Source organism: Equus asinus, chromosome 7 (assembly GCF_041296235.1).
Source record: "Equus asinus isolate D_3611 breed Donkey chromosome 7, EquAss-T2T_v2, whole genome shotgun sequence".
NCBI lineage: Eukaryota > Metazoa > Chordata > Mammalia > Perissodactyla > Equidae > Equus > Equus asinus.
The window spans coordinates 9051562-9073839 of NC_091796.1; the positions used below are offsets into that span (position 1 = coordinate 9051562).

Genomic DNA, 22278 nt, shown 5'->3' on the forward strand with positions numbered 1-22278 from the left:
GGCATTTACAGCAGATGATTAAAATAAAGGAGAAAAATAACTTTTGCATTCTATCAGACCCGGGACATTTTACCCTGGCTCTGCATTTTTTCCTCTGCAGATTTCATCTATCAAAAGAAATATCTCCTCCAGTTGTTGCCAAGGGTCCAGTTATTCCCCAGTGATTCCAAGGACTGTGACTTACCTTATGAAAGTTTCTGAAATATGCTGCCTTTTCATCTGGAAATTTTTCTAGCCTTCTGGGTCCTTTACTAGAAGCCTTCTTGAAAACTAACCAGCATCGTCTGAAAATCTGAAAGCAAATTAAAGAATCCTATTATCCATCTTTTTTACATGAGTTTTGCAGCATCAGGAATTTGTCTATTCAACGAATCCATTGGGAATACATTTTTTAAAATGCTTCTACAGAGAACAACTTTGTTTTGAATTATAAGCACGTTATTCATTCAAATTACAGCAAACTTTAAAAGCTCAACATTTAATATAAAAATGAAATTTGTGAAAAGATTTTATGAGTTTTTCAAGATGCTAGCTTCAATCATCTTTAACTAAATTATCTGGATGTCAGTGTCAGGAAAGATTTATTCTCACCATCCTAGCAACAGATAATTCTCTGTTGTCCATGATAATGCAGTTATGATTTACTAAGATTAAGCACTTTCATAATGCTCAATTTTCTGCCTTTGAAAAAACATCACATTTAAAGATTAAATTGTAGGATTAACTTTTTTAAAAAACAATTGCTCATATATTAATTTAGAAAACAAAAGGATATATGTTTTTATAATAGACACATCTCTCACCCCTTTATACTTTTACTGTAACTAGTATTTATTAAATGCTTATTCTGCATAATACATTCTAAAATTTATATACACACTTAATCCTCATATCTACTATATGAGGTGGTTTATCTCCATTTCAGGATAAAGATAGTGATAATGTCAGGATTTGAACACACATCTGTCGGGCTCTTCACCTTTGCAAAAAAGCAAAACTACCAGTTACTCAAGCACAAACCATCATTTCAGAACTCTGCCTTTATTTTATAGGACAAATTAATAACAGACCTTTAGACTGTCTGTCACCTGATGCCCACCTTACCATACTAATTGTTCTGGATGTAGAACACAGATATCCTTAAGGCAGAGTAATAAAATGAGTCTCCTTTCCAGTAATTGAAGGGGTGTAGAAATGCAAATTGGCCACAACTTTTAAATTTCAACATTTAGCATATTTTTGTTGGCATATACATTCTCTACAGTCATAAAGAAATTCATAGAAGGAAACTTCAGAAACTTAGATCACTGTATTTCTCTTCTATTTATTTATTTAAACTGCAACGCTGCTATACTATGTTTTTTCACTAATAGAGGCCAGATAATAGAAATCCTTTGCAGTATACATTGTTGATTATTCACTAGAAGACAGTGTTTCCCATGTTAAAATGCACTCTTAGCACAATTACAGAGACCTCTCATTATAAAAGCAGAATACATAGAACAACAACGCAGACACACACTCTCACTGTACTCCAGCTGCCTTTCTTAGCTCCTTCCCAGTAACTTCAAAAAGCATATGAAGGACAACCCTCAACTTCCAGCACACAGCAGTGGGTCTCTCCTTCTCTACCTGCACTGAGATGCACCGCCTCTGTCACATGATTCCTAACCAAAGACCTGGAGATAAGGAGTGAAAGTCCTCCCTCAGGGCTCCCAGTGTTCTTCCTACATGCTTGTATTTAGCATGCTGTGTTGTAGCTAATTTATTTGTTGGCCCCTTGTGGATCTCCACCCACAAAGTAAACCAACAGTAAAAACATATAGTGTAAATATTGTTTTTATAGTAGGATGTCAGCATACGGTTTGTTTAGCTTTAACTCCACTCTATATAGGTTTATTTAGTGTTGTAGAATTCGGCTTTTTAAACCTAAAAAAGGTATTTATATTTTAAGTGGTAATACATTTATAAAATGCAAAATAAGAAAAGATAGTTTGGTATAATGGAAAATTAATCAAACTTTTGTTAGTTTGAAACCTTGGGAGTTCCTGGGTGAAATCTAAAAGTGGGCCCCGTACTTGGGGAGCAAAGAGAAACCAAAGAAAGCAGCAGACAACTCCAGATTGGCAGGTGAAAGGCTTAATAATTGATGGAATTTACACAGAGGCTTGGGCAGTCATGAAATGAGGAGATCTTCACACCCGCCCATCAGAATCTTAAAAGTTTAGATGGAGGCCCTAACTGAGTTCACTCACTATACCACCCAGATGGTCTCAACAACACATTACTCTCTCAAGGCTGCATGCTTGAAAAGGGCTCCTAGTGCAAGAACAGTGGGCGGGTTGTACTGCCCAAGGACAGGGGAGCGGGTGAGGAGTCTCCAGTTGACTGGGTCCAACTCAAGGGTCAACCAGGGTTCACGTCCTCTTGATGACCTCCTCCTACACTCTGGAATCATACAGACTTGGGTTTACATCATGGCTATGCCAGTTTAGCTGTGCAAACTTAGACAAATTATTTAATGTCTCGAGTAAAGAAAGGTACCCCATAGGACAGAGGGAGGAGCTAACAGTGCACAGAAGGTTCTTAACAAGGATCATCTCATATCTCAGGTCCCTTTCACTTACAGAGTGGGTGCAGTCTGAGGCACATGACAGAGTCATACGTAGGAACATGTTTTTACTAATGACACATAATTCTAATGGAATTCAGATCCAAATATTCTACATCCAGAACAATTAGAGCACTATATAAGAACTTTTAAAAAATAAGTAGAAATATATCAATGATCTCCCAAACATGTACTGTGGAACTAGAAAAGACTGAACTTGGAATTCCAGCTCAGCCCCTTGTGAGGGCCATGTCTGGGCAAGTCATACAACCCTCCAAGCTTGAATCCTTATCTCAGCTTGGGGAAAACAATGTCTATATCATAGAATTATTGTGACGGTGAAAAGAAATAAGTATACAAAGCTTATGCCACAGAGATTGACAGAGGAGTCACTAAATTACAGAGGGTAGTACAATACAAAACAGATGAAATGCTCTTAGCAGCAGACTTTGTTCAGCACGTCCATAACCATTATGAATATTTACATATACTGTCAAAGTCATTGCTTATTCCAATATATTTTTAAAGGTTTCAAATAATCCCAAAAATTACGGGAATTATGTTATGTATAATATCAATAAACAAAACTATTTTGTTGAATACAAATATGAGTTCTTGCCAATTTCATAATGGTTTGGATACTGTTAATCATTTAGCTATTTATATTTATCAACACACAGCTGAGAAAAAAGTAAAGCTCTTGTATCAAATTTACTCTCTTCCTAAAATTACCCTCTCTGCAAGATAATGTGAAGTAATTTTGCAAAGGATAGATTATTTCACTCAGTCTTAAATCATACGTGTGTATTAGGATTTAGGGTATTATGTTGTAAAGTCTCAGAATATAATTTTTTAATCAGAACAATTTGATTCTCAGTGCAGGTTCTGCTATTTATTGAATGCCTTGTCTGGCAGAAGTTATTTTAACCTAAGACCTAACCTCCTCATCTATAACGTAAAGTCAATATACCTCATGAAGTTATTTGAAGATTTAATAAGACAGCCTGCAGAAAGCATCCAGCACATGTGTTTGAAGCGTAGTCCACACACCTTATTTGAATCTCTCGGGATTTGGATATTGCTATGGACTCCCTTGTGTTCCCAGCAAATTTGTATGTTGAATTCCTCAGCCCTAATGTGATGGTATTTGGAGATGGGACCCTTGGGAGGTACGTAGCATTAGAGGAGATCGCAAGAGTGGGCCCTCAGGACAAGATTAGTGCCCTTATAAGAAGAGACACCAGAGAGCTTGCTCTCTCTCCCTGTAATTTCACAAAAAAGAGGTCACGGCCAGACAGTAGTCATCTGCAAGCTTGGAAGAGGGCTTTTCCCAGAACCTGACCATGCTGGCACCTTGATCTTGGACTTCTAACCTCCAGAACTGTGAGAAAATAAATGTCTGTTGCTCAAGACACTCAGTCTATGTTGTTTTGTTATGGCAGCCCAAGCTAAGACAGAGATTTTTAAATTTTATTTTTCTTAGCAGAGATGGTAGTGGTTGGTAGCGGAGATAGAGGTAGTGGCAATAATATTGTGGACGTGGCAAACAGTTACACGAATGTGAATCGAACTCTGAGAGATCAGAGGAAGATAAATAAAAATATCATTTGTGAAGTGGGATGCATATAGATTATCAGTATTTATCTCCTGGTTATTTTTTAATGGATTTAGAATCCTAGTTGATGTAGGAAGACTCTCTTTGAATGGGACTGAGACCTAAATTCCCGGTGATACGGTTTCTGTTCTTTCTCACAGAGGAATGCTTTTCCCTGTACCCTTTGCACTTTCTTGCTCATAGCTCAGGAAGCATGATGATGTCAAATGAAGCCTTATAACATTCATGGAAATACACAAACACATATACTTAGTGACTGCAATGCCCCATCTTGTGTGGCTATAGTTATTTTCTATTAAAGAGTGAGTTAAACATGAGTCAGAAAGCATAAGTGTTTTCATTTAGGCACTCAATATTGCTACAGAAAAAACGTGATAACAGATAATAAGGAAAAATAGATTTGGTATTTTCGATAATATCTTATCTCTTTGCTATTACATTAACAGAGGCAATCACATACAGATAAAATTGATTGTTGAAGACGATGTAATAGACTGCTTACCAAGCTGAGGGTCTTAAGTTATTATTTTCTTATTTTAGAAAAGTTTTAGATTTATAAAACAGCTGTGGAAATGGTGTCGTATAGACTTTATCCAGCTTCCCCTAATATTAACATCCTAAATAACCACGAGTGTTAAAAATTAAGAAACTAACATTGGTAAAAGACTATTAACTAGACCACAGATTCTATTCAGAAATCACTAGCTGTTTCTACTGATGTCCTACTCTGTTTTGGGAACCAATCCAGGATACCACACCACATTTACCTGTCCTGTTTCCTTAGTCTCCTCTAATCTTTGATAGTTTCTCAGTCTTTATTTGCTTTTCATGACCTTGACAATTTTGAAGACTACCTGGTCAGGCATTTTGTACAATGTTCCTCAATTTCTGTTTGTCTCAGTTATTTTTGATATTTCAAAGGTCTAATGAAAATCTCACAATAAACTGATTAAAACAAATAATTTGTTGGGAAAAATAATATGAATTCATCATGGCTATGGACTAGTTATATTCTGAGCAGCTGTCTACTTGAATTTTTAAACTTAAAGTAGGAAAAGAATCATTTAATAAATGCTGATTTTTTGGGGGGACATAGTTTTTCAAAATATTTTCCTTTGTGATAGGAGTAAAATAATAAAGAAAGGCCTGGTGCAGAGAATTTGGAAGTATCATTCTGTGTCAATGGGAAGTCAAATTCAGCATGAGTCAGCACTCTAAAATCAACCTTCATACCAGCATAAAACAAGCAGATGCATGAGGAGATCATCTTTTTGTTACTCTTCATCAAACAGGATTTTAATAGTATACTATGTTCTGCTTTAGCCCTAGAACTGACAGCTTACATGAGGATGTTGGAGAGATTCCAGAGATGAGCAGCAAAAATGACTGCTTGAGACAAGGAAATCACTCCTCTGAGAAAAACAAAATAAAGGGATAGGTTTTATTTCACTCATAAATGAAAGATACGAATTCTTTGAGTACATGAAAGAAAACCACACAAATGATATTTGGTATCTTATTTTTATTTTCGTCCCATAAGAATGAGACATAAATAAATGCCCTTCATCAGCAGTATGTGGGAGGAGGTGGTACTATCTCTTCAGATGCTGTGTGGCTCTTCAAGGGCATCTAAAGACGCAGAGTCCATTTGGCTGGTTAGCAATAGGACTTACTGCTTGCACGAAGAGTCACTTTCTCCTGTGTTTTGTCTCTTAGCAGATGGCACTCCTGCCTCTCCCATTACTGTTCAGGATGTTGCTTCGTTATATCCTGTGAGATTAACTGATTTCACTTTCTCATTCAGAGTTATCTCCTAAACATGTCAATCATCTCACCAAACAGTCTCCTGGGTAGCCTTTAGCCTTCAGATTTCCTTCTAGAAAATTCCATGTTGTTGACAGGAATTCAGGAATCCCCAGCTGCTCCATGGGCCTCGGTTTTCCACTGCATTGGCCAGCCAGCCATCTTCCCATAATTAAATACCCTCTCAATTCCTTTCCTTCTGATGAAAATCCTTTTAGGTCACAGCAATCCCCTTTCCTTAGTGCTTTTGTCACTGACTAGTGGCACCAAGGAACTCAAGGCTGGGTTGGAAGCTTTTAACTGGTTTTCCAAATTGGTTTTTTCCCTTTTGTTATGTTAAGGAGATGCAATCACCAACCACCCTGACCCAGACCAAGCTTCACCAGAAGAGCTATGCCTAGGACCTCTGCCTTGTTTTAATGCTAAGGTCTCTCCAGGAGGAGCTTAGGCCTTATCAACATCACCTACAGTGTATGTGGAAGCACGTTTTCCAACTAAGCCTGTGCAAGCGAACACCTGCCTCTTCCTTTTTGAGTATTCACCCCACATCCGAAATAAAAGGTCCCTGTTCCCCTTTGTTCAGGGACGCCATGACTCTAGAAATGATTTCTCATGTCACCTATTTGCTGCAAATATACCTTACTTTCTGAGACAACTACTTCTGGTGGAGAGTCTGATTTAACTCGCCAGGAGGGAACCCACTTTGGTTTCAGTAATACTTTCCCCTTTTCAAGGTGATTTTAGACTGAGTACATCCTTTTTTCCACTTAAGACTCACTGTGAAGTCATGGTGATTTTTGGCTTTAGTTCATAGCCATAATTACATTACTTAGCCAGGACTCATTCACACGCTTTACCTTAACCAAAAGTCAGATTTAATGGGCCTGTTCCATCACATGATGCTGACCTAATGAAGCCTGCACTTCAACAGGATTTTGGTTACAAACTTGGAAGAATTTCTGACTACAGGAGTTGTCAAACCCAAGGGTCCATTGCACTAAAGGAAGTCACAGAAACTTCATCTCTAGAGATTTCAAAGGATATAGAAAAGAGTGGCATATCTGGAGAAGCTTATATCTGTGCTCCCTTCTAAAAGCAAGATACAATATAAATGATAACTTGGGGCATAGGATTCAAATGTTTACTTATAACTGTGTATCAGGTGAACGTATCAAAGCAACAAATTAAACAAATAAGCCAAGCTGATCCAGGAATAGTTACTGCAGGTTTATGCTATGAGTAATTTCAATTACTCAGTCCTGGGTCTTTGTCTTCTCACAAACTGGGTATGGTACTATTGAAAGACATGCTTTGTTTTTGCAAAAAGTAACTCATACACGGGATTAAGCTTATTGCACTGATGAGTTTAGCTTTAGCTATCATTTCTATAGATAGGAACTTTAGTATCTTTCAATAGTGGCTTATATTTAATTGCTGTTAAATATATACCAATAGCAGAATCCCTCTCATTCGTTCACTCAAAAAATATTTGAGAGCTCTATGCTCTGTGGATATAGCAGTAAAAAATTAAACTCACTAAAATAATAACAATTAAAAAAACAAGTTTCTGCCCTATGGAAACAAAGTTCCTGCCTCATGGAACTTCCATTTCAGTGGGGTAGACAGGTGATAGCAGATAACTAAGTGCATTGGCAAACAGTATTTTTATCTGTGCTAAGAGTTATGGAGAGAATTAGAGCACAATGATGGCGAGGGAAGGCTCTCCCACAAGGGGATATTTCAGCATTAGAGGAAGTGAGAGAAGGAGCGATGCACACAGCCGGGGAAAGTGTGTTTTAGTTAGAGAGAACTGCAAGCGCAAACACCCTGATCTGGGAGCTTGCCTGAGCTACTGCAAGAACTGCAAGGAGGCCAGTGTGGAGGGCAGTGAACCAGAGTAAAAGCGGTGGGAGGTCAGAGAAGAAAGACATGGGACAGCCAGGCCAGGGGAGGGTCTTGGCTTTGAGAATTAAATCAGATTCAGAACTCCAAGTAGCATCAACTCTTTCTGCTTGTTAAGGTGGATATTCTTAAATAAACTGAAACCTAAGCAATTTAGGATTCTTAGATTAAACGAAAGTTACAAATGACATCAAATTTTACAAACAGCCATATAAGGCCAGGAATACAACAGATCAATTGGGTGACTGGGTATTTCAGGTTGACTTCTATTAAACGCCTAGGTTTTTCAAGCTACATGACTTTTCTAAATTCTAAGACTTGCAGCTGTCAATGGCAATATCTACAGTTCTGTGGTTTATGGATGCCCAAACTGAGAGTGTAGAATGCTAGAATTAAATATATCCATTGTGGGTCCTCCTTTGTCCCCACTTACAACTCTGGGTATAGTTCACAGCCACTGAGTTCTCTGAAATAAATGCAGTAGCTCTCTGATAAATGCAAAACCCAAGGAGAAATGTCCTTCTCCACTTCTGAATTTATTAGACATACTTAAGAATACAAGAACAATGGAGAAAGATGAGCCAAAGGTAACTCTAAAGGTGTTAAAAGGGGCACCAAGCAGTCCACAGTAAAAAAAAAGCAAAGAATATGTCTCTGAGGATGTGGGATGTAAACGCATTTTCTCAAATATCCACAAGTCTGTATACATTTATTTTTATCTAGTAACTTAATTTAGCAAAAAATTAACTAGTATCTCATAAGATATAAGAATTCATATCATTAATTCAGGGACCGTTTTTATTTAAGTGTTTTAAAAATATTTTTACTGGCCATTTCTGTTTTAGGTTATGTAATCTGTGACTGAAAAAACTAGAGGTAGAAATTGAGACATTAAGGATGAAAGGAAGCAGAGGCACGCTATCATTTTATGTATAGGTGGCTATCCATTTATATACACAAACATATGTCCTTATCTCTCTTTGCTTTTTAAAATTTCAATTTACGTATCTATATAAATAATATAAATACATATGCATCTATCCCTCTATAAACACCCACCTATTTGAATATAAATCACAGGACCAAAAAACTAAAAACTTCTTTCTCCTTGGAGCATAATTTAATTAAAGTTTGTTTTTATAAGAAGAAGTTCTCACAAAATTTCATAACTCAAGAGCTTTGCATCATTCACCAATGTCTAGTGCAAAATATAAACATTGCTGGAAAAATGCTCAAAGAGCAATATGTATATCTCATTTTTTTTCTCATTTCATGTAGGTGGAAAGACCAAAACGAATACGTTGTTTTTTTCTGTTTCTATTATCTCACCTTCTCTTTCTTTTCATTATCCAGAAAAACAACTGTGAAATTCATAAGAGGCAAACAATGATTCCCAAATTCTCACCAGTGGCAGTTTTTGAGGAGGCCAAGTGTTTTTGTTTTTCAGCTGAGTATATACAGTTCTCTCTACTGCTTTTGGCTACCAGGCCATCAATGAAATACTGGGAGAGAATACACACACGGTTTAGAGTCACAGCCAGAAATGAAATGCTTCACAGCAGCAGCAAGTTTTAGGTTCAAAGTGTCAAATTGTCATCATTATCATGAGAATGAAAACTAGTTGTAGGGTAGACCTGCTGAGCAGTGGCCCAAGCAGGTGGCAATTTTTAGAAACAATCACAGCACTGAAAGGATACTTAAATTTACACCCTTCCAGCTCCCGACTTTCCGATAGCCCAACGCTGACATGATATCGAACAAAAAAAATCCTTTCTCTTTGTCAAGATCTCCAGAAAAGAACCACGTCTTCTGGGTTTTAGCTTCTCTAAAGTCAGAATATTCTTTGGCTCTCTATTGATTTACGCTTTTTGAAATTGGTGGTGTTTTATTTTCATCAGTCACTTGTAGAGGTGGAACTCAATAATCGGTGAAAACTGTATTTCCATGTACAACCAGCGTGTCTCTATTTTATGGACCCAGTTAATTTAGGGCTCAATCACGCCAAGACCCTATTCCCAAAGAGTTGGCAAGATCACAGTTTCAAAGTGACATTTTGACCAGTAAGCAAAAGTCAAATGTCCAAATCAAAGCTCAAAATATCTCCTCTTCGGTTCACTTCTCCTTCTGGGTTTTTTATTTCTTCCATTTGTTAACCATATTTTTAGTCACACAATCTTCAAATCTTGGTGTTGTCAATAATTTTTCCCTTCTTTACCTATACCACCCCCAAATCTTTGGAAAAAATCCAAAGTGAGATGCCCCTGTGTAGTGAGAATGACTTGAATTGAGAAAAAAAAACAACAAAAAAAACCACACACCTAGGAAAGAAATGAAGAATAAAAATTAAAATGTTAGAGGCCTTTAGAAATCAAAGAGAGTTTTCATTTGATGCAGCAGAAAATGGAAGTCAATGATCAGTGTTATTAAGGGAGTGAAGCTATTAGAAGCAGGGTTAACAATAACTATGAAAATAGAAAAGTTTCATTAGGTAATTAGTACATTCATACCAGAGAAGGAGATTACAACTCAGCCAGTGTTGAAGACAGCGGAGAGAGAGAAGATGAACCAAAGATGAGAAACATTACAGAAACAATTTAGAACTTCACAATGAGGAGTTTAGTTTGATCAAATTGAGTTTGATATGACAATTAAAAATCTGCACTACCAAAACTGCTCTTAACAAAGTTATGAACTGCAGCCTTCCTATAAAATAGATGCTTTCCAGTCTATCTCAGAATAATTTATCACTATTAACTATATCCTCCTTGTGAAAACATTATCTGACTTCAGTTTCTTGATATAAACTTACAGACCCTTCCAATGTTGATTCCTTCCCCGATACTCAACATTTAATGCTTTTTGATTCCTCTTTAAAACTATAAAGTTCAATATATTTAAAATATCAAATCAGCAAATACGTTCCCATTACTCTGTTTCAAATTAGTATATCAACTTGGCTTAAGTCCACATACCTTCCGAACTGTCCTGAATGAAATGTTTACACCTAAAAGAATTATTCAGTGCCTCTAATAATCCACTCCTCTTTAAATGTAATGATACTCAGATGTTGGTTTCAAATGAGGGACTTATACTATGGTTTCAACTGATCTGAGTTTTCTGGTAATAAATTTGATTATAACTGAAGTTAGTGGTTTTATTTGAATTGGCCATCGACAGCTGCTAGATTTGGTAAGGAATTTAAAGAATTCCTACAATGTCAATTGTAAGTAAAGTTTTATAATGATCTTAAAGAAATTCCAGAGCTTGTAGGGTCAGTAGTCACTAATAAATTAACTCTCTTTTTTATATATGTGCTGCATACCACATAGTATCTTAAAATTGATATGCATCCTTACAAACACTTTAATATATCTACTATATTTTTATACCTTCATAAGAAATATTTATTAGTTTTCGTATTTTAAATTTTGCATAGTGTAAATATCATGTATAAAATATTATAAAACCTAACTTTCACTTCTAATTATTATGATTGAGCTTTATCGATGTTGACGTATGTTATATATATATTTTTTCTTTTTCGACTGTTGATTTGTAGAAATTTTTAAATATATTTTAGTTTTAAATCCTTTAGCAGGTAAATGTGTTGGAAATACCTTTCCCTATTTAGTAGCGTGACATTCACTTTTTGATAATTTCACTTTCCGTGGAGAAGTTTTTAATCTTTTTTAAAGATTGGCACCTGAGCTAACAAATGTTGCTAATCTTTCTCTTTTTTTTCCTTCTTCTTCTCCCCAAAGCCCCCCAGTACACAGTTGTATATTCTAGTTGTGAGTGCCTCTGGTTCTGCTATGTGGGATGCCACCTTAGCATGGCTTGATGAGCGGTGCCATGTCCGCACCCAGGATCCGAACCGGGAAAACCTTGGGTCACCGAAGTGGAGCGTGCGAACTTAACCACTCGGCCACCGGGCCGGCCCCAGAGAAGTTTTTAATTTTGAGATATTCAAATTTATCAATTATTTTCTTTATGGTTGTAGTTTATGACTTCTGTTTATTAAGAGAAATGCATAACTATTTACATTTATGTGGTCACTGGTATATTTGAACTTTTAGCCATCTCATTTTTTGCTTTATTCTCTTATTTTACTCTTTTCCTATTTTACGAGGGATTAATAAAATTTCTTACATTGCTTCCCTTTTTCCCTCGGCAGCCTTTGAAACTTTTGTCATCACATTTCATAAAAATATCCATTTAGTTGACAAATACATTTAATCACAGATACAAAACATCTCTCACTTCCTTTCCGTTTTCACTACTAAAATCAAATGGCATCTCACTTTAAGGAATACTGTTATCCTAACTTCCCGGCTGCCTTCACGTTTGTTTTACTCCAACCCAACTCAGTAACTATTGCCACAGTAAACGTCCTGAAGCACAGCTCTGGTCATGTATCTCTTTGGACCAAAAAACAAATGAACAAACAGAAAACATTTCAATGCCTCACCAGTGCTCACTGCCTATAAAAGAAATTTCGAATTCTGAAGCTTGCCACTTAAGAACCTTCATGAACTAATCTGAAAGCCTTGTCAAACATGTGTCACTTCTCCCATTAAAACTTCTGAAATTGTGTTGGTTTACTCATCATTACCCCCTTGAACATATTTGTTTTCATTTCTTTGTGTCATATTCTTTACCTGAAATTCCCTTATTTTTCAATACACGATCTTCAGAATCCTAGCTACCTTCTGAATCCTATCTCAAGTCTTACTTCTCTCATGGAGCTTTCCTAGATCAAACCAGTCAAAAGACTTCTCTTTACTCTGTTTTCCTTTATCTTTTGTTCTTTGATGTCTTTTGATAATTAATTTCCCCTATTAGATTATAATCTCCTTCAGAGAAGGAGCCAGGCCTTCTACAGCACATCATTGCATTCCTCCCCATGCCTAGACTCACTCAGAGCAAAGTGATCACTTAAACACTGTTGAATGAGTCAACCAATACTTCACAGGTATATACTCTTTTATAATTGCCAAGGTGAGCGCTTACTCCAGGCCACACGTTGGTCTAAATACTTAAAATGTATTAACTCATCTCATCCACAAAACACTGTTAGGCTACATTATTATCATTGTGTTATCCATGGTGAAACTGAGGCACAGAAATGTTTAAGAAGAAAAGACAGTAACTGAGATAGAGCAATAAGCCCTGACAATCTAGCTTCAGGGCTTGTGTTGGTAATTATTGCAATTCCTCCTCATGCATTTTGTCCTTTGAGTCTTAAACAAGCAAGGCATTAATGTATTGATTTTAAAGATACGAAAATTTACGCCATGATAAGAAGACAGGTTGACTTTCTCCAAGGATGAAGCCTGGGCCCGGGGGAGAAAAGGAGGCTAAAAACAAAGAAATGGGGCTGGAATGAGAGATGCTATACTTTTGTCTGTTTCCATTTTTTTGAAGTCACCTATGTGTAGGAAAAGCCTCTTTCTCTCTTTCCCCTCAAACGTACGCCTTCTCATTTGTCCTCTGTCCACCTAAATCTCAGAGAAATGTATTCTAAATATCTAGAAGAAAGTCCTTATTCTCAAGAATTAGAAATGAGCCAGTGAAGAAGAATCACCCAGTTATTCTGATACACTGAAAATTTCAACGTGGTTGCGACATTTCACGTCAGAAAATCCAAGAGACAGGAAAGACTGAAAAAGAGGGCTGAAAAGAAGAGAGTGGAGAGAGAAAAGGTTTGAAACTTTCCTCCTTCTAAAATCTGGGAGCCAAAGGCCAATACTGTGTTTGTTTATGATTAAACCAATGAAGCACTCTTTAATCCACATGCTTAGTGATAAATAAATTCTTGCCTCTAAACAGACTGTTTTGAAAATATCCTTTTGGACAAGCTTTGTATCCTTTCATTTTTCAGAACACAAATCTTGTGCAGTAATAAGTGATTTCTTAAAAAAAAAATCAAGAGTAAAAGAAAATGTCAAGATCTGAACTAAGTGGTCTTTGAGGCATGGGCACCTTGAAGCCATAGGCACTAATCCATACTCAGGAGCCGAACAGAAGCTTCTTACCTCATAGCATGAAAAAGACATGAAAGCTCCAGGAGCTGGAAAGCCCAGGGAAGAAACGGCTTAAAGGGTGACTGATTTCAAATGTATAAAGCTCCCTTGAAATGAAATATCTTAAGCAGGAGTTACTACCCAGAAAGTTAGCTTCTTTGCAAAAAGTACACAGTATTTCTTATTTACTTTACATTTTTATTTCTATCATTTTCCCTAATTTCTTTTGGTTGCTATTTAAAAATGGTCCTGGATTTCTGTTTAAAGCTACATAATTAGATTTGGGAGCTCTATAATTGTTTTGGTATTATTTTAATTTTATGGTTTAACCTGCCTTTTTCTCTGGGGTTAACACTTTGGGCCTCACTTCCATCAGGTAGCAGCAGCGATCTTGACTTTCAATATTAATAACTGGAATCTTAAGTTCTTATTATGTTTCCCACTGTTTTAAGGGATTTACAAATATCAGCATAGTTTAAATGAGACCAAAACCCAATGAGGTAGGCAATGTAATTATTCCTGCTTACAGAATGGGACACTCAGGCAGAAAAGCTAAGTAACTTACTCAAAGTTTGGCACAATACTAAATTATTGCTACAATTTGCTAATTTGGCTTCCTACCTCTGCTTTCTCCCTCCAAACTAGTCTTTCACTGCCATCAAAACAGTCATACTAAAGTTTTCTCAATTCCTTGACACATGTGATGGTTTCTGTTTGTATCTCAGGTAATTCTAACTGCATAAAGCTAGCACATGAAGCCTTCCACACCGCCCCTGTACTAGCTTCTCTGCTCATCTCCCGCTTCTTTTCATTCAAACAAAGCCCTCCAGGGACTCACAACTACTTGCCAACATTGTTTTTTCAAAAAAATCAGATTTACTGAGGTACAATTGAAAATAAAAAGTGTATACATTTAGGGTGTACAATTTGATGTTTCGATACGCATAGACATTGTGAAATGATCACCATAATCCAGCTAATTAATATTTCCATCATCTCGGGGGCTGGCCCCGTGGCCGAGTGGTTAAGTTCGCGCGCTCCGCTGCAGGCGGCCCAGTGTTTCGTTGGTTCGAATCCTGGGCGCGGACATGGCACTGCTCATCAGACCACGCTGAGGCAGCGTCCCACATGCCACAACTAGAAGTACCCACAACGAAGAATATACAACTATGTACTGGGGGGCGTTGGGGAGAAAAAGAAAAAAATAAAATCTTTAAAAAAAAAAAAATTCTTCATGTTTAAAAAAAAAAAAAATATTTCCATCATCTCATACAGTTATCATTTCCTTCTTCTTTTCTGTTGTGAGAATACTTAAGATCTACCCTCTTAACAAATTTCATGTATACAGCGCAGTATTATAAACTATAGTCAACATACTATACATTCAACACTTTCTTTGTGCTTTCCAGATGTCCTGACATCTGGTCAACTCGGTAAGTTTTTCTATCAGTGTAATATTTAGTTTTCAAGGAAGGAAACTTTGGGAACACCAAGCCTGCCTGCTTATCATAGCCCCTCCAGTCTCGACTTTCCTACAGTCTATATGCCACAAATGTGATAATTATTTTACCCATTTCTCCTGTCAGAGTACATGCTTGTTAAAAGCACAACTTTATATAGTAAACAGCTTCTTGCACAATATAGTCCCATAAGGGCTCAATATACGTTGGCGGAGAGCATAAATTCATGCCTTAGTTTTATAAAGAACCAGTACAATTATTACAAACTTAAGACGTGCAATTACAAACTTTAATAACACCTTAATACTTACTAACAACAAAATGTCTTTCACAAATGATTGGAAATGGTTGTTATTTAATTTTTAAATATAACAATGTTTTCAATCCTTGTGGATAATATACATTATTTATGCACAAGTCTCACCCACTGCCACTCTTTGACCCAAGTCATCTTATTCAGTCATCAAGAAGGCTGTCAATTCCTCCGTCAGATGCAGGTAAATATTTCTACTTAGGAATTATTCCAGAGCATGAGAGCAAATTACAGGAGGCTGCAGTTTTAGAAGCTTAACTTATTATTCAAATTACACAATAAATGAATGCTGACAATGTGTAAAACATCATGCTTATACAGGAAAGAACAAAACTCATACTTGTTTTCAAGGGGCAAACAGTCTGGGGAAACAGAAACACAAATAAACACAACATTAGGTGAGTTAAGAAAAGGGTAATGGTATATACGCACTAACAGGATAAAATACAAACTCTTCCCTCTGCCCTCTCCCCATCACTCAAATGAACCCAAGAACCAGCATTATACTTAAAGGAAAAACACATTAGACCATTTTTACCTGTCAGGATTACAATGAAGATGACTTTTAGCAGCACTCCAATTTACATCGTAGCAGAAATACTAACCAGTGCAATCATAAAAGCAAACGAAATTAGAGATAGAAATATTAGAAAGCAACAGCTAAAACAATTTGTAGATGAAATAGCAACATACTGGGAAACTTAGTAGAATCAACTGAAATCTATTAAAGAGCATAAGAGAATTCATTTCACTAAGGTAAAAGTTTACAAAATTTTCAGAAGTCCAAAATCCTAAAGATAACAAGCAACAATCATTTAGAAAGTACGATGAAAGAGAAAACTCCATTTGTAATGGTCCCATAAATGTCAAAAAATCTAGAAGTACACTTAAAAGAAATGCTAAGACCCACAAAAGGAACCTTAAAAAACATTTCTGGGAGACAGAAACTATGATTTAACACAAAGACACCCCGTGATTGTGGTAGAAGATAAATTCTTCTATATTAGTATGTTTAATGCAATAAACTTTACTCTTTCAGAACTAGACATGTTAACTTACAGTAAAATAGGGAACAGCAAAAAAACTCAGAAAAATAATAACAACAGCAGAGGGGACCTAACAGGTATTAAAACATACTACTATGCCCCAATAATTAAAGCAGTGTGATAATGGCACCTGAATAATCAGACCAATAAAACAGAATAGAAATTCTAGAAAGAGTATATGATGAGAAAAGCAGCATCTCAAGTCAATGCAGGAAGGATAATGAATACTTTAAATTTGAAAAAAAGTATTAAAATTACATACATATGACTTTGATTCATTTCCATATTCTAAAATTTACACCATAGATACATCTGCATTCATAACAATGTTATTTGCAAAAGTTATGTGTTGCAGGTTTGTTGATAACAGCAAAATTTTGGAAATAACACCAACACCCATTGATAAGGAACTTGTTAAATAAACTATGGCACATCTACACAATGTTATGAATAAGAAAGCTTTCTATGTACTGATATGCAATATTTCTAGCATAGGTTTATGTGCGAATAAACACATATGTCTTCTACATGACAAAGAAAAAAAATTAAAAATATACAGCCATATTTTCTTGGATCTCCATAAAGAAACACTAGAACTATAAAAAAGAATTTAAAAATTGGTTTCCACTACAGGATTGAGGGGTAGGGTCTACCAAGACGAGAGCAGGAGAGAAACTTCTCAATTTATTAATTATGCGCTAGTAATATTCCTTTCCTGTTTGGTAAGAAATATTGAAATGTGATCAACAAGTGTTTAACATTTCACAGAGATATTCTGGCTTTTAAAAGAAAATTCACCTGGACAGCCATTGTAGACTCCACAGTCACATAACTATTTCAGAATGGTTCACTTGGGCGGTGGGGTGCAGAGTGGTTTGATGAGGAAAAGCCAGTGGCAGAGAGATCTCTTAGTTCACTTTACTTTTACTACTACTATTATTTTAGTGAGGTCATATTGGTTTACAACATTGTGTAAACATCAGGCGTACATCATTATATTTCAGCTTCCGTATAGACTGCATTGTGTTTATCACCAAAAGTCTAGTTTCCATCTGTAACCATACATATGTGCCCCTTTCCTCCTTTCGCCCTCTCCCCACCCCCTCCTTCTCTGGTAACCACCAATCTGTTCTCCGTATCTATGTGTTTGCTTCTTTGTTTATCTCCCACATATGAGTAAAATCATACAGTATTTGTCTTTACTTCTAATAACAGCTGATACTCATTAAACAACCTTGATATGTCAAGACTTTCTCACTTAATCCTCACACCAATACTGTGTGGCAGCTACTCATTATTTCTATTTTAGATGAAGCAACTGAGGCTCAAAGAAACTGTCTGCTAGCCTAGGAAGACCAAGAAAGGCATTTGGCATGGGAGAGGGAGGGGGGAGGGAGGAGGGGAAGGTGGACATTTAAAGGGAAACGGAGAGAAGGGATTCTGAGGAGACACTCAGAAAGGTGACAGGAGTAACTAGAGTGAAGTGTCCCGTGATCGAGAGGGTAGGAACATAAAGGATGGTGGAGGAAGAGAGAAATGAATCACCCCAGGTGCCTATTTTAACTTTTCTTAGCGGGGAAAGTAAAAGGCAATGTGTAGCCTGCTTAAAAGAAAGGACTCTGAAAATGAGACACTAGGTCCTTCGCATCTCTGCTGTAATCTAAATGCTACAGGACTCGCTATAAGACTTATCTTCCGCCACACTCTTTTCATATTTCTCTTCCATGTAGGTTCTCATATATCAAAATAACACTTCCATTCTCAAAATGCATTTTTCCAACCAGGAAGATACATGAGAAAAGAGCCTATTTACCTAGTATTTCAATAAAATAATGATAGCCTTGTAACTTTACAGTATTTTTCATATGTCACAATCATAAAATATCAAATTGAACATGACAGTGTTATTTGAAAATCTCTGCCTAGGTACAAGTCCTTTTTCAAAATCCTTCAATCATGCCTTTAGAAAAAACAACAATACAGAAAGCTTTCTAAGGAGCTTATTTCTACTAGAAGCCATATTTTGATACATCTTGGATACATTGGACTATACTGTCAATACATTTTTAAGACATATTGTTATAAAAATCATATAAAAGCAGAGAGAATTCCCTCTGCAAAAGAGATTTTATTTGGATCTTGCCTAGGTAACATTGATGATATCTTTGAAATGTATTTGCCAGACAGAGGTCATAAATTATTCCTTGTTCAAAAACATAAAATCAGAACAGGAGCACAAGTTTGCATATTTGCATAAAATTCACACACTCTTCTAGACATAAAGGAATGATCCAGCTCTTATCAATATGTCTTACTCATAGTAAGAGCTCCATAATTAGTTGAGTACATAGATTCCTAAATACAGTTCAATCAGCTGAACATATATTCACAAAGCACGTAATATTTGCCACTGTGCTAGGCACTGGGGATACGATACTGAATGGATCCTGACTTAAGGAATGTGCAGTCTGGTGGGGCAGACCAGCATGCAAAAAATAATTTCAAGTTACTAAAGAAAGTGCCATGACAGTGATATTCTCCAGGTGGACTGAGATGAAGACGGATACCTGACAGCCTGGGGAGGCAAGGGTGAAAGGTGGAGAGCTGACTGGAGTAAGACTGAGTAAGCCAGGCAATATCAGAGGCAGAAAGCAGAGGGAAGTCCAACGTTCAAGTTCAAGTCTTTTATAATATCAAAGTGGAATCATTCTCATGAATCATTTTATCTGACATTACCTGAATAGGATTTAAATACTTCCTTCTTGTAGGTCAATGTGCTTATTCCTTTGTCTGCATAATTTTGATTAATGAATTCAAGATATGTTAAATTGATCCCTCATTCATTCAATCACTAATCAGCTAAGTGCTACTAGACAGCTTTCTGAACCACTTGGCCTTTCTTATTCTCTCCTTTAAAATGAGACAGTTGAACCAAATCACTAATAAGAGTCCTTTTCAACCAAAAAATATCGTACTGTATTGTGGATGTATTAATACATGTAAATATATAGGCTGTATCTCTACCTTTTATTGTTTAAATTCAAGGATAATACAGAATAATGATGTGATAATTTTTTTAAGAATAATGACGTCTACACTAATCACAAAAATTTCAAACACTAGGGGCCGGCCTCGTGGCCAAGTGGTTAAGTTTACGAGCTCCGCTGCGGTGGCCCAGGGTTTCACCAGTTTGGATCCTGGGCATGGACATGGCACCGCTCGCCAGGCCGTGTTGAGACAGCATCCCACATGCCACAACTAGAAGGACCTGCAACTAAGATATACAACTATGTACCAGGGGGATTTGGGGAGATAAAGCAGAAAAAGAAAAAAAAAGATTGGCAACAGTTGTTAGCTCAGGTGCAAATGTTTAAAAAAAAAAAATTTCAAACACTATAAAAGTGTAGAGACAGAAAGGCTTCGACCAAATGGAATTAACTATAATTATTAAAATAATCAGCATTCTATATAGATCCTTTCTTCACGTACATGGATAAATGAGTGGATAAAGTTGATTTTATAAAAATGAGATATATTTAATAAAACTATATTTAATAAGAGCAAACATACATTTTACTTTTCTGTTTTAGCAACATATATATTCAGCAATTTGTATTTCATTAGTCATATTTTTACATATCAAATTCTCTGGCACTTAATTTGCATCCTGCTCATAATTGACTAAATTATCTAAAGATCAATGGAGTCAATGCTGACCAAGTCGTCTTGCCCTAGATTCTCTATTCCTAATGTAACTATACCCACACATCTTTCAGTGGACCTGATTTTCCTGCTAAGAGTTTTGCTCTAAGAAGGGTTTGTAGGTGTATTCTTCAAGTTCTTACATCCTTGAATATGGCCACCTGTCTTTATACTCTTTGACTGTTTGGCTGGATTATATTTCTCGGTAAATGCTTGATTCTGTGAGACCTTGTAGACACTGTGCTAACTACGCAGATATTGAGTCTGGTGCTGGTCCCTTCCCTATGTCATCTCCATTTATTTTTTGACAGGACTTTGCATTTCACTAACATTTTTCAAGAATTCTTTCTAGGTGTTATAATTCCTAAGATCTTTCATGTCTAAGAAGGCGTGTCTGTTACAGTGACACTTGGCTAATAATTTGGCTAAGTACAGGATTTTTTGTGTAACATTTCCTACCACTCAGAACTTTGTAGATATTGATATATCATTTTCTGGAATCCAAAGTTTCATAAGGAGATTTGAGGGTCATCTGAATGACCCCATTCTAAGTCATTTTCTTTTCTGTTTGGAAATCTGAAGAATTCTAAATTTGTAATTTATATTATTTATTATTTTAATTAATTAATATTTAATTTTAATATTGCCTAAGAAAAAGTAGAAACACTACATTTAATAACAAAACAGAGAAGTAATACCCTTAAAACCAGGAGCATGATGAGAATGTCCATTATCATATCATAATTCCTAGCAAACTCATCAAGAAAAAAATAAAAACTATATAAGGGTTAGAAAGATATAAAGAAACCAAAACTGCCATTAAACTGTCATTATTTATGGAAATTACATTGACTAAATTAAGTAAATCCATATCGACCTATTAAAATGATAGAGATTTCAGCAGGTCAGCCAGCGCTAAGATCGATATACAGTAATCAACTCCTCTCCAATTCATCAGCAACAAAGGATGTAGAAAATATAAGAGGAAAACACGTTTTACAATGGCACTGAAAACGCAAAACAGGAATAAATCTAAGAAAAGTGATTAAGACTATTACGGAGAAAATATCTATTTTTTTTGAAAGACATTCAAGTCCCAAGGACATGAAGAGATATATGAGCAATATAGTGATTCACACTGATTCTTCTCATACGGATCTATAAATGTAATTTCAACCAAAACCCCTACATAGCATCTTGTGCAACTTTGCAAATCTAAAATTGTGGCTGATGCTAAAGAAGAAAGAGGTAAAGCTTTTTCTCTTTCTGATATGAAGGCTATAATGAAGGTAAAGTAACTAAGACACAGAGATAGATAAAGGGAGAAGGGGGAACTATTATGGAGCTTATAAACCGGCAGACACACATACAGACTACTGATGCATGACGGAGCTGGAATTTAAAACAGTGGAGTAAAAGACTACTCAATGAATGGTCCTGGGAAAACTATTCACATGGGAAAAAACAAAAAACAAGTTTCACTGCAACCTCTCACTGTGTCCAAAGTCGGTTCCTGTGGATAAACACTGTGAATGTAAAAAGCAATGTTTTAAAACTGCTAGAAGTAAATATAGAATAATAAACTTATGACAGTGGGCTTGAGAAGGATTTCTCAGAGTATACATCAAATACACAGGACACAAGGGTATAAAGATTGATAAACATAACTATATCGAAATGCAAAATGCTATTTGTCAAAACATATCATTGAGGTATTTTTAAAAAAATCCTGGAGATGATATTTGAATCAGTAAGAGACGATGATATGTATATAACTTATCATGCAGACCTGTATATTTTGAG

The 22278-nt window shown here is 36.1% G+C and overlaps 1 protein-coding gene across 1 annotated transcript in view; it reads right to left on the bottom strand.

Annotated features, from left to right (window-relative positions):
• Nucleotides 1-22278, bottom strand: part of DOK6 (docking protein 6) — a 407036-nt gene that overhangs the window by 276046 nt on the left and 108712 nt on the right. Inside the window, exon 2 of the mRNA XM_044774853.2 lies at nucleotides 185-292. Coding sequence (XP_044630788.1) covers nucleotides 185-292 — 108 coding nt within the window. The remainder of the gene's footprint in view (nucleotides 1-184; nucleotides 293-22278) is intronic.